General features: G+C 46.5%; 1 protein-coding gene across 1 annotated transcript in view; it reads left to right on the top strand.

Moving 5' to 3' along the window:
• The window catches only part of LOC147678053 (2-acylglycerol O-acyltransferase 2-B-like), a 47514-nt gene extending 26364 nt beyond the window's left edge, over nucleotides 1–21150 (top strand). Inside the window, exons 3-6 of the mRNA XM_086945948.1 lie at nucleotides 6240–6444; nucleotides 10885–11059; nucleotides 13544–13743; nucleotides 20628–21150. Coding sequence (XP_086802074.1) covers nucleotides 6240–6444; nucleotides 10885–11059; nucleotides 13544–13743; nucleotides 20628–20782 — 735 coding nt within the window. The 3' untranslated portion in view covers nucleotides 20783–21150. The remainder of the gene's footprint in view (nucleotides 1–6239; nucleotides 6445–10884; nucleotides 11060–13543; nucleotides 13744–20627) is intronic.
• The last annotated feature ends 4766 nt before the right edge of the window (nucleotides 21151–25916 follow it).

The following is a 25916-nucleotide window of genomic DNA, read 5'->3' as shown; positions in this document are numbered from 1 at the left end:
TCTGTGCCCACGCATGCGCACTAGTGCCTGCTGTGGCTGGCACAAGGCTCAAGCCTCCGTCTTCTAATGGGCTCGGCGGGCAGAGAATAACTGTGCCCTAAGGCGCCAGGATTGGCTGTGAAGGATCGGGGGATGTTCCTGTAGGCGGCTAGGCGCCAACAGCAATGGGACCTAGACCCCGGAGCACAGATGGTGCGAACCTGGTAAGTTTTAAAACGTTTCATTTTAACCCCCGGCCCGACATGACCCAGGCTAATGTAAGCATACGTTGCTTTAAGACTAGTGTTCTCCTGGTGGTGGGGGATTTATGTTAAGACTAGAGACGGAGTTTTGTGAGTGATTCGGCAATCGGCCGCCTTGTCTATTCAACCCTGCATGCTCACAGTATATTATAGATAGATTTCTGGCATGGAACCGCTTTTCAAATTCTCCCTCATCTGATGGCAATATCCCAGGCCCTGGTGCCTCGGGCTCTGTAATGTGGCCGGCAGGTTTGGAGCAGCCAAGTGGAAGCATCGTCTGCAGAGTGGCAGATGGTAAAAGATATCATGAAAGGCCCAAGCATGAGGTCAAGCCAGCTTCCTGCCTGAAGCATCCACGTTTAACAGGAACTGCCTGCCCGGTACTGCCCGTTTGGTTCAGTTTGATCTTGAAATCCGGCCCTCTCTTTGTTTCTGCCTAGAGAGGGTCGCTCCTGCGCTGAGGGCGGTTTCAAGGTCCCACGCTGTCCTTTCCAGTTAGAGAAATTCTTCCTAAAACAGAATGTTGCCAGGGGGACGGAGCGACCGTGCCATGCTGGGACATGAACATAAAGGACTGCAGGTGTTGGTAGTTCAGGGGGATAACACACCCGCTGCAGAGAGATCTGCGTGTTACTAAAAATCACTAGTAGGAAAGAGGTTCACTCGGATTGTCATCGTCTGAAGTTAGTTAAACCTTTATAGCTGCGATCGGCACATTATTTATATTAAGCTACAGGTCCGAGTAACACATACATCCTGTGCTTGAAATGGAAAAATAGAAGTGCAGGTACTCTGTACCAGAGTACCTGCTAGTTTTTGAATAGTGCCGGCACTCTTCAATTAAAAGCATTACGTGTCTCTGGGGATTGCCTGTACTCTCCCTTTGAAAGTATTACATCTGCCTTGATACACACGTAATAATCTCTCTTTACACATCTGCAAAGGGCTTCTAGTAACACAGCACACCCAGAGAGGAGAGAGAAAGTTGGAGGGGGAAGAGGGCGAGTCAGGGGAACCGGTTCTTCTTTGATGGAATACCAGATGAAAATAAAGCGCATTTAGATTTTAGCCCATTACTACCTTTTGGAGACAAGTTCATGGGGAGCCAGGAAACTTATTTGTCAATGTTTGTTTTGGTTTACCTGGCTCTAACAGATCGTGGTTGAATGATGTCAGTCTTCGGGGCGCAAACACGGCTGGGGGCAATTGCAGAACGTCTTCACATGCAGTGACTAACTGCCTACAACTACAATAACGCCAGTGTCTGTGGGGAGGTTGCTTCCATTCTCGGGTCTGTGCTAAGCACCCCCACCTGCTCAGAGGCCCCAGCAGACGTGGTGTTATCTACTGTAGTCTGTCACCAGGCAATGTCAGGCCTAGACAGGCTGTAATAAAGGAAACCTATTGAGTGCAGTGCAGTGAAGGGTGAGTGATGTCTGTGTGAGTGCAGGGTGAGTGATGCCTGTGTGAGTGAAAGTTGACCAGTGTGCCTGTGTGAGTCCAGGGTGAGTGATGTGTGTGTGAGTGCTGGGTGAGCAGTGTGCCTGTGTGAGTTCTGGGTGAGTGATGCGTGTGGGAGTCCAGGGTGAGTGATGTGTGTGTGAGTGCAGGGTGAGCAGTGTGCCTGTGTGAATCCAGGGTGAGTGTCTGTGTGAGTGCAGGGTGAGCAGTGTGCCTGTGTGAATCCAGGGTGAGTGATGTCTGTGTGAGTGCAGGTTGAGCAGTGTGCCTGTGTGAGTCCAGGGTGAGTGATGTGTGTGTGGGTGCAGGGTGAGCAGTGTACCTGTGTGAGTGCAGGGTGAGTGATGTCTGTGTGAGTGCAGGTTGAGCAGTGTACCTGTGTGAGCCCAGAGTGAGTGATGTGGATGGGTGATTGCTGGCTTAGTAATGTGTCAGGGAAGGGTGAGTAAAGGGTCTATGAGTGCAAGGTGACTGTGCCTATGTGAATGCAGGGAGAGAGATGTATCTGTGCAAAGAGACTTGTCTGGCTACTCCCAGAGATGTATTCGCCAAGCCACCTCTTTCTCAAATGTGCTTGGGAATACACCATTTGCCCACCCTTTTTTCAAAATGTTCTCGTGGGAGAACCCCCGAACCCCCCATAGGTGGTTCGGCCTCGCTTGCTGCACTCGCTCGCCACAGTGCAGTATTTACGCCTCGCCACTTTCAAAGGTCACAAGCCGCCACTGTATTGGAGAGATCACATTCTCACCCAGAGTAAGATGTACTCCTAACGGAGAACAGTACAAAGTCGCATACAATCTTTTCAACAAATCAAGGCCTAGCAAGTTCTCATTACAACCTGTAGTCAAAAGAAGGGGTGCTTCAAACCTACGAGGACCAACAGAAAGAGGCAATGGAACGGAAATCGGATTCGTAACCGGGGCGCCAGAAAAACCTATAGAAACATTATTAAAGCTAGACAAAGGTGCGCCAGGGAACTTGGAACGCATAATAGAACTCTTCGTAGCACCAGTGTCTAGCAGAAAAGGCTCTGACACACCTGATGCAACCACTTCCACGTAGGGTCCACTCTGATCTACTGGAATCGAAACAACTCCCTCTCTTTGTCCATGGCTGTCCTAGTAATCATTGCCTTGCGCTTCATCGCCTTCAACATAATCATCCACGTAGTACTGCGCTGTCATACCGGATGAATTCTGCTGCTGGTCAAAACTGTTCATTGAATTCTGCGGAGGCAAAAGGCGCGCGTTCTGTCCGCGACCTCTACCTCTCACACCAGGAGCACTATTTGCACGTTGCAACAGAACGGGACAACTATTCTTGTAGTGGCCCTCTTCTCTACAATACGCACACTGATTAGGCCCATACTGAATACGCTGTTGAGGAATCTTGTCTCTTTGCGAGTTCATCGAATACTGTTGAGGCTGCTGATAATCACGCTGATTATTAACACGGGTGGATAAGCTTGTTGTAGAAGAACTTTAGTCTTCAATTCCTTAGTCTTCTTATCCGCTTTCTCTAACTCATCCTTACGCCTATTCTCATAGTACTGAGCCGTCGCTAAAATCTGCGCCGATGTAGAAACAGGCCAAACACTTTCGGAATCCTTCAACTTAGTACACAACTCAGAAAGAAGATTGTGCACGAATTTATCAGCTAATAATCGCTGGCCACCCTCGGTAGCCATATCCTGACCACTATGGTCGACGAACGTTTCCTCGAAACACGAGAGAAAATCTGACAGTCTCATCTTTCTTCTGTTTACAAGCAGACAACTTATCCCAATTAACACGGACCTCGGGCATCAAGGTCTTCATAAAAGTTATAATTCTACCAGGAAGTTCAGTAATAACATTTTCAGGCTTAGCACCTCCAACTTGACTATCATTTGCAGTAAAAAGATTCACCAACATATCACCCAATTCATTATCATGATCCGTATGTCGAAAGACATTCCAGATGGGCTGTGGAACTACATTCCCGAACAACATGTCTATGTCCGCCAAATTCATGATGCACAAACTCAGTCTGCGTAAGTTCTTTATAATATCCTGCCGGATTCTTCCGCGGATCAGGTAAAGTCTAAGTGCTAAAACTTCTGCACGTTTCCATGGAACATGACCCACACTCGCTGAAAGTGCGCTTGAACAGCTCCATCTTGAGGCCTCCAAACCGGAGGAACCTCTCGCATCGGATACTGACGCGCATGTCTCCTAACTGACGAATCTGGCTCAAACAGCCGTTCAGTAGGAACATCACTGCGAAGCGACAATAACGTCAACACCTCTTTCTCGATGTCGAGTAAACTCACAATTGTCCCTTTAGCAAACTCAGAACGCAATCAGAACAGTTCCGCAGGAACTCTACCCACTTCGTCCGCCCATTGTTCATGGAGGAACGCACACATAAGCTCAAAAACATAACGTTGCTTTGGTGCTTCCCATTGTCGGAAAACATCCATGATACCCTCAAGATCATACTGGGACTTATACGTCACCCATCTTCGCGCCATATGATCCAAAACTACTCGCTCATCTGTATCAGGGAGTTGACTACGCAACTGTCTATGCTCACTAGCAGGAGACATACCCATTTGTCCCAACAAAGGAGTTAGAAGACCAGAAAAGACAGCAGTCATCCGCTGTCTAGGAGAAGGAGTAGTCGGAAGGACAAGAGGAGATGAAACGGTAGTAGAAGGATCCATGGTCGGAACAGGCATAGAAACAGTAGTAGTAGGAATAGGCAAAGCTGGCAACCCCTGAGGAGGCTGCGCATAGGGAACAGCCAACGAAGGAGCTGGCTGTGGAGGAATAACAGGAGGCAAAGCAACAGGCACTTGCACAGCCACAACCGGTGGCGGTGGTGCCGTAGCATTCTGCACATAAGGTGGTGGTGAAGTTAACAGATGCGACATTAAAGGATCTTTCTTAAGATGCTTCTCATCTTTCTGCTCTTTAGACGGCAATACCGGGTAGCATCGGTCTACCGCTAGCTTCTTCACTCTAAGCATCTGCTCACTTTCTTGCTCTTCTTCATTATCTCTGTATGCAACGGCAGCTTGCACCATTGACATACCCTTTCTATTTTTCTTCGCTAACTTAATTACTTTCTGTTTGGCTTCTTTGCGCCATATGCAGAAAGAGTCAAACATCGCCGGCCGGGCTTTCTTCTTGAACAACTTCACTTCGAGGTTATCTAGAACTTTTGTCTCAAAACTACCATAACGGGGCCACTGTAGGACACCGTCACTCTTAGTGTGTGTTACCCAAATCTACACAAGAAAGCAATCCTCTGCATGACCACCTGTGATGAAACCACACTATTCATGTAACACTTGAACTTCCAGCTCCATACGAAGGAAAAAATCCTCTTCAGAGGCCCTCTCATACGGACCCCCAGGATCACAAACCAACCTCTGCGATGCACCCACCGTCCCGTGCCCCCTCAACTTTTCAACCTCTAAAGCAACAAGATCAGCCACCAGCTCCTCTCCATCCTCTACTCCTCCTCCTTCTTCCTAGCCACCTTTCCAGATGCTTTAAAACACGCTAAGGTCTGACCCCACCTACCCCCCACCCCAATACCCCACAAGTCAACCTCTGCAGACCCAACAACCTCAAGAACTATACCCCCCCCCCCTCATCTCGATGTTCCCCTTTCCTCCTAAACTCCTGGAGAAGGTCATCAATCTCACCGAAGGGTAGATGTAGCGACCACATTTATGAAAACCTTTCTCTTGGACTAACCATTGCCCACCAGTAGTTCTAGGATTAAAGCTCATAGTGTCACTCAAACTTAAGAGATCTTTTAATAGCTGCCCTTGTTTGTACACAAGACACCGTTTATCATTAACATATATATATACAAATGTATGTCTCTTTTCAAGTAAATACCAATGTTTGTGTATACTGGAGTAGATCTCTTTATTTTGACTAGTATAATTCCTGACTTACTTAACGTTTTCATAAACGTTCGTTGTATATTTTCCATGTTTACGCATTAGAAAACACTCTCGTAACCAATTTTACTCTTCTCATACACTTGCGGAGTGTACATCGATGGTAGCCTTTAAAAACAAATAATAATAATTAAAACTTTCTATCATATCTTTGAATTTTTTTTATAATTGTCATATGTACTGCGCAACCTTCTTGCCCATAGCATCTCTCCATGCGGAATATTAATAATTTGAGGTCTAGGATGTGAAGCAGTAGCATGCCCTGTGCTACATTAGCCAGTCTATTTTCTGCTTAGCTTACATCTGCCATTGGTAATGAAGAGTACAGTCTATGAAATGATTGAAATGAATGCTCACTTAGTTCTACGTTCACAGCATTGCCATTAAATGCTTAGTTTTGAATGTATTTGCTCTTCTCTGCATTGGGACCAGGCAAAGGCTGAAATGTCGGCTCTTCTCTGCTATGGATCCAGGCAACAGCTTCAGTCTTTTCTTCCCTGCCTAGGAACAGAGCTAAGGCTTCAGTCTCTGCTGTTCTCCTCCTCACTCTGCTGTTATCTTCTTTCTGTTTCCAGTTGGTAAAAACTGCTGACCTGGACCCGAAGCACAACTACATTTTTGGCTTCCATCCCCACGGCATACTGGTCGCGGGCGCCTTTGGCAACTTCTGCACCGAGGCCACTGGCTTCTCGCAACTCTTTCCTGGCCTGAAGTCACACCTGCTGATGCTGCCCTTCTGGTTCAAGGTTCCCTTCTTCAGGGACTACATCATGGGTGGAGGTAAGCATGTGGGGGAGGTGGGCCGGTGGGTTTGACTACAAATGAATTATCTAAGCCCTGCCCCCTCCCAATTAGGGCTTACCACACATGGACTCATTGTATGCTCCGAGTAGAGCAAGAAACTGCCCCTTGTAAATTTATAGTGCTTCTGGGTAAAAATAAACTCCTCACAATAGGGAGCTATAGTGCTCTAGAATCAGAGGAAGCTCCTGCACCATAGGAAGCTACAGTGCTCTCCCTCCTAGGAAATGGATGTATCGTAGGGAGCTATTTTGCTCTTGGGTCAGCAGGAACTCCTGCAGCCTAGGGAGCTATAGGCTGCTCCGATCAAAGGACCGACTGCATAGAGAGGTATAGGGTTCAATAAAAAAAAAATGGCACAAGGGGGCCTAAATTGTCTCCAGGTCCAAAGATGCTCCGACACATAGGGCCTTCTCATGTACAGAGTTCAAATTGAAAATCAACCCCATAGATATATACAGTGTATCCAGGTCATGAAACTCGCCTTTAGATAGTTTCTAAAGCAGGCTTGCCCCATACAGGCTAATAGAGTTCAGAGCTGTCCCCTATAGAGCCCTTTAAATGTGAGGAGTTCCAAAAACCTGCCAATGGAGACTTCAGGTTTGTTCAGGACTAAATAAGACTGGTCCAATGGGGACCTATAATGCGCACTGGTCAGCAGGAAGTGCTACTCCAAAGAAACCAATAATATGTTCAGGTTAGAGCAGTACTGCGCCCTAAGAACTTATATTGTACAGAGGTAAGACCTGCTTCATCAGGACGTAGCCTGTTCTTGAGTCCGACGTCCTTGCTGTGCCCTATAGTGTTCTCCGCAGAGAGTTAAATCCTGCACCACAGGCGGTGTAAGTTTAAACTATTTGGAGGCAAGTTCTACCCCTTGGGGACCAAGAGTGCTCGGGCCAGAATAAATCCTGCCTCCTAGGAAACTACATAGTGATAACACGAGAGGACTGGTAGCAGACCTCAGAGTGGCCTCATGTTGGAGAGAAGATCTACCTCAATTGATGCCGGTGGAGTGCTGAGGCCAGAGAAGGCTCAGGCCGCGCAGGGATTTGTGGGCCCTCCCTATGAGTGTCCAAGGAAATAGGCAGGAATTTCCTCACTTATAACAGGTTTGCATAGAAGTGAGCAGAGCTGCAGTGTTCCCACTGATGTCATAATTCTGATGGGGTGGTGCCTGTCCTCACTGTCTCTATTGGAATGTGGTGCCCTATCCCAATGAAATAGGTTGTCTGGGAGCTACCCTTTTTATCAGGAAAAGGATTGGGTCAACAATAGCAAAAATTCAGAGTTCCTTCTCCTGGATTCACTATTTATCAAATCTTTAATTAGTCATGGGGTCTTCCCTAGAGAAGCAAGGGGGTTTGTAGTGTTACAGTAGTTACCAAATTTACACTGCAATGAAAATGGTGCCCACAGGTATCAGCAAAAACATGAAACAATAGTGTTGTTGTATAAAAATATTGATCAATTATTTATTTAAAAAACATAATGCAAACAATTTATAATAAGTCACAACATGTACAAAATTACAAATTTATTCTAGGTTTTTACAAACGCAAAAAACATTCATCATTTAAAAAAATTATTATTAAAACATCATACTGTCAATTATACAATGGTTTTTGTTAAAAATTACTGGGACATAGGAACGAAAGTGTCGACGCGGCGTTTCGGTGCCTCTTTATTTTGCACCTTCTTCAAGGACTCGTTCACGATTCAGTTATTCTACTCTGAAAACATACAGTGATACATAATGTTAGGCCCATATTTTCGTACATTTGCACATAGATATTTAATAACATTTCTAGACTTAGCTAATATTTGGTAACTATGAACATCAATACAAGCGCCCTGCGGTTTCTTAGCATTCATTTTGTTAAAAGAATGCCAGGGATGGAATACATCCTTGTGTTATGGGGGGTCTAATTGTTGTTATTTAGACACCTAGTGTTCTACTCCTTACAGGTTCTCACTTTCAGGGTAGATATATCGCCTTAGTGGGTTCTTTGATTTTTTTAAATTTCAAACTGAACCCTTTAACTTACCCAGGTGCGAACATCCTGGTGATCTTTCTTGTGTTTCAGATTGAACACGTTTCTTCTTGTGCTCGCTGTCTTTCCTTATCACTTATTTCTAAGGAAAATTGTATCGTAGGTCATGATCGATAACTGTGCTTGTTTTTTACTTTAACTGTTGTTTTTGCACTATAATGAACTTATTCCCAAAATTTTTTTTACCTTATGCAAGTGTCTTTGGTTGAGCGTCACTTGTTTTGGTAAAGATTAGGGACACGCTTCAGTCCTGTTAAGAGGATGTATTCTGGTTATCTAGTGTATTTGCTCTAACATTCAACATATTTTTGCAACTAAAACAGCATGTTACTGGCTGTCTAGAGGCTCTATTTAGTCTAAATTTAACGTGACATTTCTTACCGGTCCGCTTTACTCTTGGTCTTTTAAGAGTGATGGAGGACGCCTCTGGGAGCTACCTTCTGATAATTTCATCCACCATTAACTCTGTGAAATACATTTTGTTATATTTATTACTCTAGTGCCCTAACTTCTGTCACTCAATTCTACTTTGCAGGGGAAATTTATTACCTGTATGGTTAGAATGAATACATCTTGAGTTTATTTCTTTCTCCTTATAGCTTCTTCTTTGTGGGGCTTTTTTATCACATTAGCGGTCCACTCTATCAGGGAGAATCAGAAAATACTCACATTTAGTCAAGCATTGGTTTGCTATATTCTACTCTTAAGTTAACTGTCACTGTTATAAATTATTTTAGCTTAGTTCAACTCTTAGGGAGTACCTAAGTATAGCCATGTTGTTAGTAGTCAGAGGGGTCCTTTCTCACTTGCTCACCTGTCAAGGATAGCTGAACTGCACGGCGTCCTCCACCTTCCTGGGCTCGTTGGATGTATCGTAGGGAGCTATTTTGCTCTTGGGTCAGCAGGAACTCCTGCAGCCTAGGGAGCTATAGGCTGCTCCGATCAAAGGACCGACTGCATAGAGAGGTATAGGGTTCAATTAAAAAAAATGGCACAATGGGGCCTAAATTGTCTCCAGGTCCAAAGATGCTCCGACACATAGGGCCTTCTCATGTACAGAGTTCAAATTGAAAATTAACCCCATAGATATATACAGTGTATCCAGGTCATGAAACTCGCCTTTAGATAGTTTCTAAAGCAGGCTTGCCCCATACAGGCTAATAGAGTTCAGAGCTGTCCCCTATAGAGCCCTTTAAATGTGAGGAGTTCCAAAAACCTGCCAATGGAGACTTCAGGTTTGTTCAGGACTAAATAAGACTGGTCCAATGGGGACCTATAATGCGCACTGGTCAGCAGGAAGTGCTACTCCAAAGAAACCAATAATATGTTCAGGTTAGAGCAGTACTGCGCCCTAAGAACTTATATTGTACAGAGGTAAGACCTGCTTCATCAGGACGTAGCCTGTTCTTGAGTCCGACGTCCTTGCTGTGCCCTATAGTGTTCTCCGCAGAGAGTTAAATCCTGCACCACAGGGGGTGGAAGTTTAAACCATTTGGAGGCAAGTTCTACCCCTTGGGGACCAAGAGTGCTCGGGCCAGAATAAATCCTGCCTCCTAGGAAACTACATAGTGATAACACGAGAGGACTGGTAGCAGACCTCAGAGTGGCCTCATGTTGGAGAGAAGATCTACCTCAATTGAGGCCGGTGGAGTGCTGAGGCCAGAGAAGGCTCAGGCCGCGCAGGGATTTGTGGGCCCTCCCTATGAGTGTCCAAGGAAATAGGCAGGAATTTCCTCACTTATAACAGGTTTGCATAGAAGTGAGCAGAGCTGCAGTGTTCCCACTGATGTCATAATTCTGATGGGGTGGTGCCTGTCCTCACTGTCTCTATTGGAATGTGGTGCCCTATCCCAATGAGTCATGGGGCGCTCCCCTCTAAGGGAAGACCTCTGTCCTTGGGGACCTCTGATGCCTTTGCCTGAGACCCCCCTCTCGACAAACAAAACAGAGAACTTGCAATAAGTGAAGGGGAAGGGAGACCAGTTGCTAGTCTTGCAACTGCTAAATAAATTATAAAAACTCCACTCTTTAAAAATCGAACTTGGCTTCCAACCCGGTCTCTCTGGCACATTCAGAGTGTGTTGTTCCTTTGGACAATTCATAGCATGGGAGTGTTAGGCAGGCTGGGGCTTAGTTATCATTGGTGTGAAAGGTGCGGTGGCACCAGGACCAAGAATGTAAGGGGTCCACTGCACCCCAATTAAAAGTCTGTGGTGTTTTTTTCTATTTTTTCGCTCCCCAAACTAGGGGTTGGAGTGGGGATGAGGTGGCCTTCACCTCATTTGCATTAGAGCCAGTTGCCCCTTTGCTAAACCACCGCCTTGATATATGGTAGTGAATATTGACTCCTCAAATTGTCTTCCAGGATTGGTGTCTTCAGATAAATCGAGTGCTGCATATCTTCTGAGTCAGAAAAGTGGAGGGCAGGTGGCCGTGATTGCAGTGGGTGGACCCCCTGAGTCTCTCGATGCTCGCCCGGGGGCGCTGACCCTACAGATCCTCAGCCGGAAGGGCTTCATCAAGATGGCAATGGTGCATGGGTGAGGTCCCCCTGCTGCTTCCAACAGATCATGATCTGCAAAAGTGCTCCCCTTGTACCTTGCCCCCTCTGGCCTCTTCTTTCCCCTTGTACCTTGCCCCCTCTGGCCTCTGCTTTCCCCTTGCACCTTTTACCCCCGGCCGCTGCTTTCCCCTTGTACATTGCCCCCTCTGGCCTCTGCTTTCCCCTTGCTCCTTTTACCCCCGGCCTCTGCTTTCCTCTCTCACCTTTTACCCTCCCCTACAGCCTCTGCTTTCCCCTCGCATCTTTTAGCCCCCCACAGCCTCTGCTTTCCCCTCGCACCTTTTGGCCCCCCCACAGCCTCTGCTTTCCCCTCGCACCTTTTGCCCTCCCCTACAGCCTCTGCTTTCCCCTCGCACCTTTTTGACCCTGCCTCTCCCCCGGCTTCTGCTTTTCCCGGCCTCTGCATTAATCAATCCACCACCTTCGACATCTGCAATCAATTGGCAAACACCAGCCATACAATAACCACCTGGTCTCCACCTATCCCCAAGACCACCACTACCATCATGTTGGCAATCCACTCGCGGCTCTAACTCACCCTCCTGCCCTCAGTCTCTTTAACATCCGAGCCAGCCCTATCAGCACGGAACTCCTCAACATCCTCAACACCTCCATCTCTACATCAACCTTCCTAGATGGATGGAATACAGAGGTCTGACTTCTCCTGAAGAAGCCCTCCTAACACCCCTGTGACCTCATTTTACTAACCAATCTCCCTACTACGCTACCCAGCCAAAGTACTTGAGAAAGCATCAAACCGTTCACTGTGTACCTGGAACTCGACCACCTACTCGACGCATCAGTCAGAATTCCATGCCAACCACAGCACCGAGACCACGATGATTGCCGCCACAGACCACGTTTGATCCATCTTTGATAATGGAGAAACAGTGGCTGTGGTCCTTCTCGACCTGTCTGCTCTGCTCGATACCATAACCCACCACAACCTCATCGACTGACTAAACATCAGCCTACATTGAAATGCCCTCAAATGGACCACCATCCTCTCAGGACTCACACAGAGCATCAGACTACCTCCTTCACTTCTTCACCCAAGAGCATCATATGCGGCACACCCCAAGGATCATCCCTCAGCCCCACTCTGTTCAACATTTACATGACTCCCACACACCCTCACTGATGTCATCAGATACCACGGGCTCCACATAATCTCCTATACAGACACGCAACTTATCGTCTCGCTCACTGAAAACCTCTCCACTGCCAAAACCAACTTCTGCAACCTAATGAACAACCTAGCCAAATGGATGGACAACTGCCTCAAACTCCACTCTAAAAAAAACAGAAGTACTAATCTTCTGGAAGAACACCTCCACATAGGACCACAGTTGGTGGTCACCGAAACTCAGACCAACAGACCATGCATGCAACTTCAACATGATCCTCGACAGCCAACTGAGTATGAAACCACTCTACACAGTCACCTCCCCTTGCATCCACACCCTCCTGGTTCTCAGAATCCTCCGATGGATCCCAAAAACTATAGACACTCGTCGCCAGCTGCCTCGACTATGGCAGCGCTCTATGCCGGAATACCCACCCAGCTCCTCAAAAAAACTCCAAACCATACAGGACACTGCAGCCAGTTTCATCCCGGTCCTCCCTGGACAGACCCACATGCCCCCCACCCCTGCATCTCTGAAATCTCCACTGGCTAACCACACGGAAGAGATGCTAGTTCAATATTCTCATGCATGCATAAAAGGCCCTACAAAACCTAGGACCATCCAGCATCGGCTGAACTTCCACCTACCCACAAGACACCTGCACTCTGGCTCTCTTGCATGCACCAGCATCCTTTGCAGGGGCTACTCCTTCTCTCACATCGCGGACAAGACCTAAAACGTCTTGGCCCTCCACCTCTGTACAGCACCCTTTTTCGGACTTCACCAAAACTCAAGACCTGGCTCTTCGACTGAGATACAGCACCCAGATACCCTTAGGGGTGATTGTGCCATGCTATACAAATGCTGATGGATTGGTATTTCCCAGCTTCTCCATGAAAGCATTTACAGCCTTCATCTCTTCAGCACTTGTCTCTGATCATATTTTCCCCACCACTGTTCAACTTCTATTTTCCCCCCTCTCCTAGCAGTGCTTGTTTGGTAACCAAATACGGGGTGCTGAATACCAAGCAGTGTAGTAGTAATTTCACCTCCATGCCTTTTTAAATCCTCCACCCAATACAACCTGCTCCTTTATCTCACTCTAAAACAAATCCTGCTTTCTCCATTTATTTTTTGTTGGTTTTTTTTCCCCTGCATTTTTGTTCCTTCTTTGTTCTCCCTTTTTGTGTTTCTTCTTTCTTGTTCTATCTGGATCAGTCTGTTGAAAAATGAGTGCCGGTTGGCTTCACCTGCTCAAATTAAGCACTGTGTCTAGTAACCCTCACCACTGCTCCCATCAATGCAGCAATTGATGCTATCCCTTTCTACTGCAGGGCACACCTCGTTCCAGTCTTCTCCTTTGGGGAGAATGAGCTCTTCAACCAGGTCGAGAACCCTCGCGGCTCGCTGATCAGGACCATACAGGAAGGGCTGCAGAAGAAGATGGGCCTGGCACTGCCACTCTTCCATGCCCGTGGCATCTTCCAGTACAACTTTGGTCTCCTGCCCTTCCGGAATCCGATCCATACTGTTGGTAAGAGCAGGAGCGTCCTCCTCAACTAGCTTGCGGCATTCATAGATCTGCGAGGTGGTCTTTCTGCTACCATATTGGGCTGTGTTGCACTTTTGGTTTAAGTATCTAGTCGGAGACTATTCCCTACGTCAGTATTTAAGGGCCCTCAGTTGATCTACTGACTACTGTAGACATGGTCCCTGCTTCATGTCTCATTCTTCCTACAAGTAAATGGGATCTCTTCAATGCTTTGTTTGAGAGTGCAAGCCTGTCATGATGATCTCCAATGCAAGTTGTTGGAAAATAAATGTCCCCTGAATGGTGAACTAGCATGTACCCCTTCCTTGAGTGCCCAGAAGCTGTTGGATCTAATATCCTGGCTTTTAATTTAGCCCTGTTGTCATGCTTGCTCATTTAGTGTCTGCACTGAGGCTTAGGCCTGTTGCTGGCCATGCAAAGTCTAGGACCTGTCCTCTGAACTGGAGGAGAGCACGAAGTGTGCCCTCACACTGGACAAAGGATGTAAATGTAAAAATGTAAATTGACACTTGTATAGCGCACTACTCACCCGCAAGGGTCTCAAGGCGCTTGTACGAATACCGCTGTGGTACCCATCCTGGCTTTTCCTGTGAGGCGTCCACTCCTGGGCACCCCCAAGGTGGAGGCCAGGCATCCTTAGCGTTGTGGGGGCTGTTGTGGAGATTAAGCAAGCTATTGCCCAGAGTTGCAGAGTGGGACTCCATGATTGGAATAGGCACCAAGGCGAGAATTATCAGGTCCGTGGAATGTTTAAGCCCAAGACCCACCGAGGTGGGGAATTGAACCCTGGTCCCGGGCTAGACCTCTGCATCAGGGTCTGCCGCTCAAACCATTGAGCCACACTTCTCCACTCTTCGATTCCTGGGTTTAGCAAATAAAGCAGCGGTTGCAGCATGTTGGCTTTTGTGATCTAGATATAGTTTGAGTAGACCTTTTTATCTGTCAGTGAGTAAGGCCTTCGGCCCTTCTACTTATAAAAGTCCACTGTTAATTATGTGAAACCCAGATCCTTGCACCCACAGCATATGTATATGCCTTGTGTGTAATACATACAGGATAGTTGGACTGTGTGTCTATGTACTGAAGCCAGTGGCATCCATTTTGGATGCCCCTGGTTTAGCGTGGCACAAGATGGCGGATGAGGAGAATCTCACCAAATAGCAGACTGGCATCGCTAGCATTTCTGTGGCTGGATGGTGGAGATCAAAGCATTGAATAGAGGAAGGGCGCTGAGCTTCCTTTAGAAATCGGTACAAAAGGGGGTGGTGATGGACGGAGCATCTGAATCAATCAAACACTCACACCCAGTCAAAAGATCTGGGTTTAATCCATCACCGTTCGTTAGCCCACTCTGCCACCCCAGTTCAGACATGGCTATATGCAAATCAGTCTGACCCTGTGCCTCATGGGAACAGTCCAGCCCGAACTGCCAAGCCATGTCTTTCCTGGACCGGACACCAGCTTCCGAGGACCAGTTTCTGGCATTCCAGCCATCTTCATCCCGGCTTGCTTGAATCCATTGGCAAAGTGAGCAAGGGACTCACGTCTGAGCATACCCTGCCACACTTATGGCAGCCAAAAGCGGTAGTTGGCAGGGTATGCTCAGACGTGAGTCCCTTGCTCACTTGGCCACTGGATTAAAGATAGCCTGGCTGATGAGGATCATGAATCGGGAACCGGTCCCAGGACGCTTGTTTCCGGTCCTGGGAAGACATGGCTTGCCAGTTCGGGCTGGACGGTTCCCATGAGGCACAGGGTCAGACCGATTTGCATATAGCCATGTCTGCACTGGGGTGGCTGAGTGAGCTAAAGAATGGTGATGGATTAAACCCAGATCAGTTGACTGGGGGTGAGTGTTTGATTTACTCAAACGCTCCGTCCATCATCCCCTTTTGCATTGCTTCCTTTAGAAATCTCTATGAATACTGTTAGCAAGGGGTGCTGAATAGTTCTTCCTGACCACTGTCATTCGGTTGATCGTAAGGATGCTGATCGGAACTGCAGTTTCTGTTCTGCAACCTGAGGACGTTTCTAGGCTAGATCTGCCAATTTGATATTTCCTGATTGTAGCACCCATAGGGGAATTGTGACCAGGGATATTAACCCTTACTCTGAAATTACATGGTGTAGTGCTTGCTATTTCTGTTTGAATAATAGTACTTACTTTCTTCAAAATAAACACTGGGCTGGACACTGTTATTTTGTTCTGTTGGTTGAGTTCTGGGATTGTGCACCCCAAAACCAACTCCCCGAGAAGCCTATGAGTGCTCACCCTCACTACCATGAGTCTAGTGTGGCAAGAGTTGTATGTGGCCCAGTTTTGACAGTCCATGTAGGATGAACCCCCGAGACACCAGTGAAAAACTACTTCATTCACCAGTGTTGGAGCGGACGAGGGGGTCCAGTAGCCCTGATATGACTTGTGTACGACCCTCCACTCTACCGAATAGGGTCTTGTACTTGTCCAGAACAGAGGGTACATGCAGGTTTTTAAGATTACCTTGGATTATGCTGCTGATTTTATTATATGTACATTTGTCCAAAATGGCTATTTTTTTTAGTTCAAAATATTTTATTCAAGAATTATTTTACATATATGAAACACAATACAAAAAATAATACCGAACTATAGAAAATAGAAAAAAACCTACTAGAATATCTAAGAAAGTACAATTGCATTACCAACAATGTAAAACAGTATAAGCATAATATAAATAATAAAACCAACATAAGGGCTATTTTAATCAAATATGAATTACATCTGCCATAGACCAGTGCATGTAGGCCTACGTTGACCTACCCTGGTATATACAACTGGCCCCTTATTTGCATAGCAAGACACTAGCAGAGTCCCTGGAATTAGGCGACACGAGAAGGTCCAGTTAACCAGCAGGGTTGGTTAAATAAATTATGCTGCTTGGTACTACAGGGGTAGCTTGTACAGTCCCGTTCTGAACCAGTCATTCTACGGAGGTCTGTAATGGTGTGTACGAAATCCATTGTTCTATGGAGGGAGGTCTGTGATGGTTGGTCCTACAGAGGAGGCTTATGCGATCCCATTCAGAAGCCACAGTCTTATGTGGCCCTCAGTTGATTGGTGCTCCAGGGGCAGCTTGTGCAGCCCCATTGTGAACCGATCATTCGAGGGAGTCCTGTATTGATTGCTTCATACTCTGGGTTGGACTGGGACACAATATAGACCTGACCACCCGAATAAAAGTCCCCCATTAGAGAATTAGATAGCTAAAAAAAATAGCCCAATTTGCATGTTGGGGCATTTTTTTACTTGTAAAAGTCATGCTGTATTTGTGTTTTCCCAAAGTATGGGAGACTGCATGAACGTATTTGCCCTGGGCACTATTTATGGTAACAGCAAGGAAATTAACAGTAGAGAGCAGCCAACGAGCCAATGAAACCGGGCCACAAACAGGCAAAAAATCATAACAGAAACTGATCTGTGAACCCAGCCCTTCTGACACTAGCAGACTGCACTATCGGCCGGTCCGACCTTGTTGATACCACCAGAAGTGTGTGCAGTTCAATTCTGGACTATGAATCTTTTTTTCCTCCCACAAAGCTACTATGACCATCGACCACTATTGCCCCACACTGCTCCAAAAAATGTCCCCCCTACCTAGAGTTGACCACTGAGTGGTAGCCCGTCCACCACCCGCTGCTGCCCTCAGAGTTATATATCCTCCATTTATTGTCCTCAAACTAGGATCTGATCACAATCCTCGATTGCCCCAAAAAGGTGAGGTGACCGCCATCCTACGGCCACCAACTTGTATTGCCTCCGAGTGGGCCCTGCAGCACTGTGCTCTCTCTGGTGGTGTGCGCCCCATCTCCTGTGGAAACACATGGGCAAGTTTCTTCAGTGCGCCATTGCCCTCGAGGGGGCTTCAACCACTCTCCTTTACGGACTGACCCCCACAGGGATCTGACCAATGGTCCCTCACGGGGGTGCAACCAGAGCCCTCTGTTGCCCCATGCGCTGCTGTCATCACTGTCTCGTCTGATGCCCTCAAAGGGCGCCGCTGTCCCCCCTGCCTGCAGGGGCGGGCGGGTGGTGAAACGCCGCAGGTCTCCTGGCACGGCTGGACTCTGGACATGCCCCGGGCCGTGTTGTGCAAAGCTGCAGGACTTTGCTCAATCGGGTTGATTGGAGGGCGAGGGTGGGGCGAGGACAGAGGTTGTTTGTTTTTTGTCCGGTTTCCAAACATGTTGCAGTTTTCTGGTCTGCAGAGGGAGGCGGGCAGCAATCCAACAGAGCAGAGGTCACGGGGAGGATTACAGCCTGGCCTTGCGGAGCCCACACCGAGGAGCTGTACCCCTCCCTTACCAGCCCCGTACTGGGAACCACATATGGCCTTGCTGCTTCGCCTCCATCCGGAGTAATAGCACCCTTTGCTAATAGTCGAACTCGCACACAGCTTTTGATATGTACATCAGTCCTGACCTGCAGACCCCCCCCCCCCCCACTTCTATACCTGTACTGAAACTCGCTCTCAAAGCTCTTCAAATGCACTTCAATCCTAATGTGCAGCGCCCTCTGCTGTTTACACACTATTCTGCAACGCACCCAGCTCCTAGCCTCCATAGTCTCTTCTTACTGTACAGTACTGTAGTTTGTGTGCCGGTTTTCAGAGGGTCGTTTAAAAACAGAGGGAGGCACAATTTGTGTTACAAAGCAGGTCTGGTTAGCCGCTTTCTTCAGAAAGCAGGTTAATTAACAGGGATGATAATGGGATTTTAAATGACATTTTATTTAATTTCTTTGTGCCGCCTCTGTGTTTCTAGGTGGAGCGCTATCCTCCTGCCCCCCCCCCCCCCCTTGTTGATGAACAATGATGGCTCTTTTTCAATTTTTGTTAAATTCGCCAGTTTTTGTTTGTCAACATCTGGCCAGCCTGTGCGAATATGCAAGACCCCTGGCTACAGTATTGGGCACCATGAAAAATTCAGCCGGAGACCTCTCTATAAAGAGGTCTGGGCTGAATGCTCTTTACTGCTCCTTCAAGTGAGCCAGGATTGGTTCCTGGACATTCCAGCCGCATCTTAACCTGGCAAACCCACCAGGCTGCATCCCTGGGCTCTGTTCATATATGCCTCGGCTGGAGGCTCAGTGAAATGGTGCATTACTGGAGGGATCTGTGTTCTAACCTCCAGTTCACAGGCTCGAGTACTTTTGTCTCTACTCGGCCTTTTAACCTGCAAAGGTTGTTTAAAATAAGTACCACTGAGTTGTGTAATAGTAAACATCCGTTATGTCATTGGCGCTGAGTAAACTCGTGGGGTAATTGAGTGTTTTACACATACAAGTTTAGCATGGGGAAAGGTGGAGGTGGTTTAAGAGTTGGTGGGGGGCGGAAGCACTACTACCTGCACTACTTTAACATGGGAGCCAATCGTGCACTAGTCGGCTCACGAATAAAATCTTTGGCGGAACACACCCCACACTCGATGAAGCTGGAGCTATTTTACCTTTCCCAGTGCCTAATAAAAGGTTTGAAACAGGCCCCGGAGATGACCAGGCACCCACGGGAGGGGGCTGACTCATCCCCCGTTGCACCATCGCCAGAGAACAAAGTTCTAGATGACTCATTCCCGAAACAGGGGATCAAACCATGAGTCCGCAGCGTCCAGGTGAGCTGATGGGCACGTGCTTATCATTAGCTTCATTGCTCTCAAGTCGCTGGTCCAGGGCTTTAAGTGGGCCGGGTCTCACCGGTGCTGAGCACCGGCAGTTTTGAAAAGGGGGGCTCAAAACGGGTCTCTATGGGCCTCTGTTTTGTGCCCTGCCACAGGCAGTCCGTTTTTTTCCGGACTGCAGTGATAGCAGCAAATTGTGTGCATGCTCACACTGCTCACTTCTCGATAGTGGAGAAGTTAAGTCATGATGTCATAGGTGAGCATTGTAGGGGGATGGGAAATCCTTTAGAGAGCCATTTTCTCTCTGGATTTCCCTTTTTGAAACTCTATTTTTCCAAATCCAAATAACTGACTAACCTATCCACCATTCAAAATGTACTTGCAAGTTTCACTATACTAATTCAACACTAATCCTCTATGGGTCCCGGAGTAGCGTGCTACTAGCTGTAAAAGCGCTTACACGCCTCGTCAGGGGTAGTAAGCGCTATGTAAATGCAATTACAATACAATACAACATTGTCGTGGTGTCACCAGGGCTTTAACTTAAGTGGACCCTTTTTCAATATTATATACAAGCCATAGTTGCTGCTTATATATCTTAGGCAACGAACAGCCATTGACAAAGCCAATAGTCGCAACTTGTTGTAGATATGATGTTACTTGTATCATATATCTGGATGCAATGACAGAAACCGCAAAGTACAAGTTGGACGGCGCACTATGCTAAGCACTGTTTTTTTTTTTGTAGTTTTTTTTTTTGGCTTCCGTCTTCAGCCATGCCCTTAATTAGATTGACCACGCCCCTTTGAGGCACCCTAGTTGTTTTATCCCAGTTAAAGCCCTGAGCCCTTCATGTCTATTTACCACAAAGCTCGAGGCAGCGGAAGTGACATCATGCACCCTTGTCCTCTGACAGATCCCTTGTTCCACATTTAGCCTTTCAGTAGCATACTGTTGCTGCTGAGGGGCTAGAAGAGCAAGGAATAGGAGCCTTGTTTACTACTACTGTTACCTTCATGACCCCTAACACCAGGAGCTGCAAAGTCAGTGCCAGAACTGTGGGTTGTACCAAAGACTGCACCAAGGTTAGCAGTTCTCCCCCTAAAGGACTTCTGCGGGTACACCAATTTAGAAGTGGGTGGTGGGAGGTGATAATGAAAGACATAAATCCCCTGTGCTAAGTGTGTTTTTTTGTTTTCTTTGTTTCTTTCTAGTTGGGGAACCCATCGTGGTGGAGAAGACCCCAAACCCATCCCGGGAGTCGATAGATCAGCTGCATAAGGTCTATCTGGAGAAGCTCGTACAGCTCTTTGAGGCGAACAAGACCCGCTATGGGGTTCCCAAGAACAAGCATCTCAACCTGATCTGAGGACCGACTTTTCTGCCTAAAAAATGGGTGATTAATTGGCATTTACTACATCACATGTCTTTCAAAGACTGTTGGGGGAAGAAGGTTTACACAGCCGATCCCATGAGCAGGCGAAGCCCTCCACGGATGCCGGAGTTGCTGGGTGGTGTTTTTCACCGGGGGAGGCATACCCCCCTCTTTCTCCCCATGCAGGCCGGGGTTGCATGGTCCATTTGATTCATGGCTGGCCTGGATTGCAAAATGTTGCTTTGAATGTTGGTGAATTAATGAGACCAAGCACTGTATATTGCAAGAAGTTGGCCCCCGTGTTCTGTGAACGGAGAGGAGGCCTGTGTATGCTACCAATAAATAGATTATATTTTCATTGATCCCTGAGGCCTTGGTGTCTTCTTGGCATCCTGTTACTCTAGGGTGGGGCTGATGGTCTGATTGCACAATAGGGACTTTAGTAGGAGTGGCATGCTAGACTCTGGTGATTGGACCCCTGGGATCTGCTAATCCAAAGATTTCCTGGGAGTTGACCTATCAGGAAAGGCTGAATAGTAAGTTTTTGTGGGTGGGCTACTCCATGTTCAGTAGTTTGTACCTCTAGGCTGAAGTAGTGGTAGAAGTAAAGGATTCAAGTCTCACAGACTAATTAATCTGCAGTCCGTTTCCTGTTGCTGTGGGCACTGGATGGGATTTTTGGGAGGACTAAGGTGCTCTGTGTGGGCAGTGTTTTCCAGGAAGTACATCACCTCTGACCGCCAGATCTTGTGTAGAAAATGAGTCTCTCTAGTTTGGTGTATATGTGTATGTGTTTGACCCTTCTTTCTGACATACTGCATATAATTGGATTGCAGAACGTAGAGTATCCGAAGGCCAGTAGTTACATCAATGCGGTAGGCTCTGTACATGAAGAATGGGATGATGGACGAGTGCCTTCAACACTGAGATTTGAAATATGTAAAATCTATAAATTTCTAGGTCTGGTTATTCACAGCCGTCTGTTTACCGGAGCTCAAACAAATATAAACACCCGGGCTTAGCGACAGCCCTCTTCTGCCAATGCTTGTTTGAAATGTGATTTATGTTTTGGATTCCCACAGCACTTCTGGAGGCTTGCCTTTCACAGTGGTAATTGGCAAAGGAGTATGGGCCCCATGCATAAAAATACTCTTGTAAATGCGAGACCTATTCAAAGAATCATCCCCCATTGTCCCAGGCTGCATGGAAAGTTCAAGCACGCATGGCACACTGAATGTTGGAGGAAAGCATGTCATGCCTGCAGTAGAAGAAACTTAACTCATTAAAGAAAATAGTGCTTGCAGACTAAAAAGACATGCCCTGTGACAACCTAAGAAAAAGGGCTAGTACACATGGGAGATTACAAATGAAGACAAGGCAGTACTACGGAGGCACTAGCAAGCCTAGTAACAAATCAGAAGCTAACATTTACGAAGGTCAATGACCAATACGGGCAGGGAGAGGGCAGGGCTTCTAGTCCATACTCCAAAACAGAATGCCTCACAGAGCATCGCATGCGCTGCACAGGCTCGACCTAAAAAGACTAAAGTAGTGTCCATTGTGACCATGGGTTCCTCATGTAGGTCAAAAGGGATGTATGACGTTACAATGCATACATTCACAACCCAGGTGCCATCACAACGCATGCCATTACAACGCAGGTGCTATTACAACGCATGCCATTACAACGTAAGTATAGGTAAGTATTTAATTTAATTAATATAGTTTACATTTTAATTAAACTACAAAAAAATCATTAATTAAATTATTTTAATTTTTTTTAAATATATTTAAATTTTCAATTCTAACTCCTTGGCTGTGTAATAGTAGGGTAAATGTTGGATAGTGTAGGGGTTAAAATTACTATTCTAACTCCAGGGGTGTGTAATAGTAGGGTAAGTGTTGGATAGTGTAAGGGTAAAAATTACTATTCTAACTCCAGGGGGTGTAATAGTAGGGTAAGTGTTGGATAGTGTAGGGGTAAACATTACTATTCTAATATAAATTTAATTAAAAATTAATTAAATAAATTACATTATAATTTAAAAAAATATTAAATGTATTTAAAATGTTATAATTAAATTAAAAATATTTACAAATATTAAATTTATTATCTAAAATAAAATTAAAAGAAATAAAAATTCAATTAATAAAATTAAGTACTTGCATATACTTACGTTGTAATGGCATGCGTTGTAATAGCACCTGAGTTGTAATGGCATGAGTTGTGATGGCATGCGTTGTCATGGCACCTGCGTTGCAATGGTTGCCTTGTGATGGTACTGCGTCGTAAAAGTTGCGTTGTAATGGTGGTTCCCCGTCAAAAGTCACTTAAACATGATAATGCAAGAATCCCATCATCCAAGATGGTGGCTGCAAGTGTGCTGGCAAATTCCTAGGGGAAAAACCTCTTGGTAATGGAATTATTTATTTTTATTTATTTAGAAGTTTTCTATAGCGCTAACAAGACCCGGAGGTAGCAGAGCGCTTCACAGTAAAAGGAATGACAAGGTGAAACAAAAAGACACATAACAAATAAAGGCGATCCTCAAGAGACAGTATTGGAGGAGGAAAAGTTTGTAACAGTAGGGCTTTTGGTAGAAGGATACAGAGATAGCACATATTTCTGTGGGTGATCCAGTCATCTGGGACCTAGGGAACGGATGAGGAACAAGGATTTAAGTTGGTTCTTGAATTCCGCATAGGGCGGTATAGTTCTGATATGCGGGGGGATAGAGTTCCATATTTTGGGGGCATTTCCAGTAAAGGAGCAGTCCGCAGTTTTCTTCTTTCTGGTTTTTGGCAGGATGAGCAACAGGGAGTTGGAGCTTCTCAAATATCTACTTTGGCCTGCTTTTGTGAGCTTGTTTGCCAAATATTCTGGTTTTCCGGTGTGGAGGGCCTTGTGGGTTAGGCAGGCCGTTCTGAAGGTGCTACGCATTTCCACCGGGAGCCATTCAAGTTCTTTGAGTGCTGGGGAGATGTGGTCAAATTTTTTTGCATCCTGTGATCATTCTTGCTGCCGCATGTAGTGTTGTTTTTAATGGAGCCAGGTGCGATTTGGGGATACCTGTAAGGATTGAGTTCCCATAGTCCAGTCTAGATAGAACTATAGATTGTGTGGCTAGTTTAAGGTTCTTGTTTGGAATGAAAGGTTTGATTTTGTTCAGCAGTCTGAGGATGAAGAAAGCACTTTTTGCTGAGTTCTTAATGTGGTTTGTCAAAGTTAGTTTGAGGTCTAGGGTGAAACCCAGAGATTTAACGGAATCAGTTGGCGTGAGAGAACCTTTAAGAGCATCGATCGACTTCAGCCACTCAATGATTTGAGGATTGTCTTCTTTGTTTGAGATGAGAAGAGTTTCGGTCTTGTCGGGGTTAAGTTTCAGGTGGTTTTTTGTCAGCCAAACTTGAACATCGTTTAAGACCGCATTTAGTCTGTGGATGTCATTAAGGGAAGAGGTTTCCAGGTAGATCTGCGTGTCATCCGCGTAGAGGTGGAAGAGGATATTGGCATTCCTGAGTAGTTTGGCGAGCGGTTCCATATAGATGTTGAAAAGCTGAGGAGAGAGTACCGATCCTTGGGGGACACCCTTGTTGACTTGCTGGGTTTCGGAGGTGAAGTTCTTCAGTTTTATTATTTGCGAGCGGTTATGTAGAAAGGAAGAAAACCAGTCAAGAACTACCTCGCCGAGGCCAGCTCTTACTTGTAGAGTCTTGATGAGGAGCTTATGGTCCACCGTGTCGAAAGCTGCGGATAGATCAAGGAGTATGAGAAGGCAGCACTTGTCCGCGTCAAGAGAGCCGTGAATGTCGTCTATGATGTTCTGTGCTGCGGCCTTGTCTGAAGCCAGATTGGAGGGGTCCAGGAGATTGATGTTATCCAGATGATGAGTCAATTGCAGGAGAACGCAGCGTTCCAATGTTTTGGCGAGTAGAGGGAGGTTCGATATCGGTCTGAAATTGTTCAAGTCGGTAGAGTCAAGGCCGGGTTTTTTCAGCAAAGGGGTGACTTGTCCCATTTTTTAGACAGTCGGGGACCACTCCGCTTTGTAGGGAGCTGTTAATGATTTTGCCCCAGATGGGTGCTAAGGTGAGCTTCATTTTTTTGATAAGTGAGGGGGGAATGGGGTCTGAGATGTGAGCTGATGGTTTGGAGGTTGAGATCAGCGAGATTATCTCGGTTTGCTGCATGTGGTGAAAGTTTAGCCAAAGGGGGAGAGGGGGGCCAGAAGAGAGTGCCTGAGGGATGGCCGCGTTGCTGATGTCTAGAGTTCGATTTTTAAGATCTTGTCGTTGAAGAAGCTGGCAAAGTTGTTGCATAGTTCTTTGGACGCCTGCAGGGGTGAGGGCAGAGGCTTAGAAGTTTGATGTCTGATTATGTTGTAGAGCTCCTTAGGTCTGTTTTTGGAGTTGGCTAGTGCCTCTCGGAAGAAGCTGGATTTCTTGTTTTTGATATGGTTGTTATACTTCCTGCGGGCTGTTTTTAGTTGTAGGCGAAGGGTGGCTGTTGGGTTGTTTCTCCACTTTCTTTCTTTGGCTCTCAGAGTTCTTCCTTCTGCGTTGAGGTCCGCATTGAACCAGGTTCTAGAAGGGGTGGCACGGCTTCTTTTGAGCTTTGGGGGAGCTAGATTATCGAGAATGTAGACTAGCTCAGTGTTGTAGTGGTCCATGAGATCGTTGGTCGAAAGGAGTGGAGAGTTGTCTGGAAGAAGTGAACTTAGCTGACCTTCTAGAAAGTCTAGGGGTACTTGGGAGAGGTTTCTCGACCATTTGGGGGGGGGGTCTGGAGGAGGTTTAAGCGGGATGATGGGGTGATTGATGTGAAATAGGATCAGATGATGATCTGACCAATCAACGGGAAGTATGTGGTTGATCGTGATTGAATTCTTTTGTGCAATGATGGCATCCAGTGTGGCTCCTTTGTAGTGAGTCTCCTCAGTGCAATGTTGCGTGAGGTTGTTATCGGCGAGGAGGCTGGATAGCGATCTAATTAGAGGGTTGTGGGTTTCATTCCATCGGAGATTCAGGTCACCAAGAATTAGGTTTTTGGAATCACCGAGAGCGTCTTGAGCGATCAGGTTGGATAGTTGGTCTCCAAACTCGTTGTTTCTGCCCGGGGGGTGATAGA

Source organism: Lissotriton vulgaris, chromosome 12 (assembly GCF_964263255.1).
Source record: "Lissotriton vulgaris chromosome 12, aLisVul1.2, whole genome shotgun sequence".
NCBI lineage: Eukaryota > Metazoa > Chordata > Amphibia > Caudata > Salamandridae > Lissotriton > Lissotriton vulgaris.
Note: the sequence above shows the minus strand (reverse complement) of the source record. Positions and strands in the feature narration are given on the sequence as shown.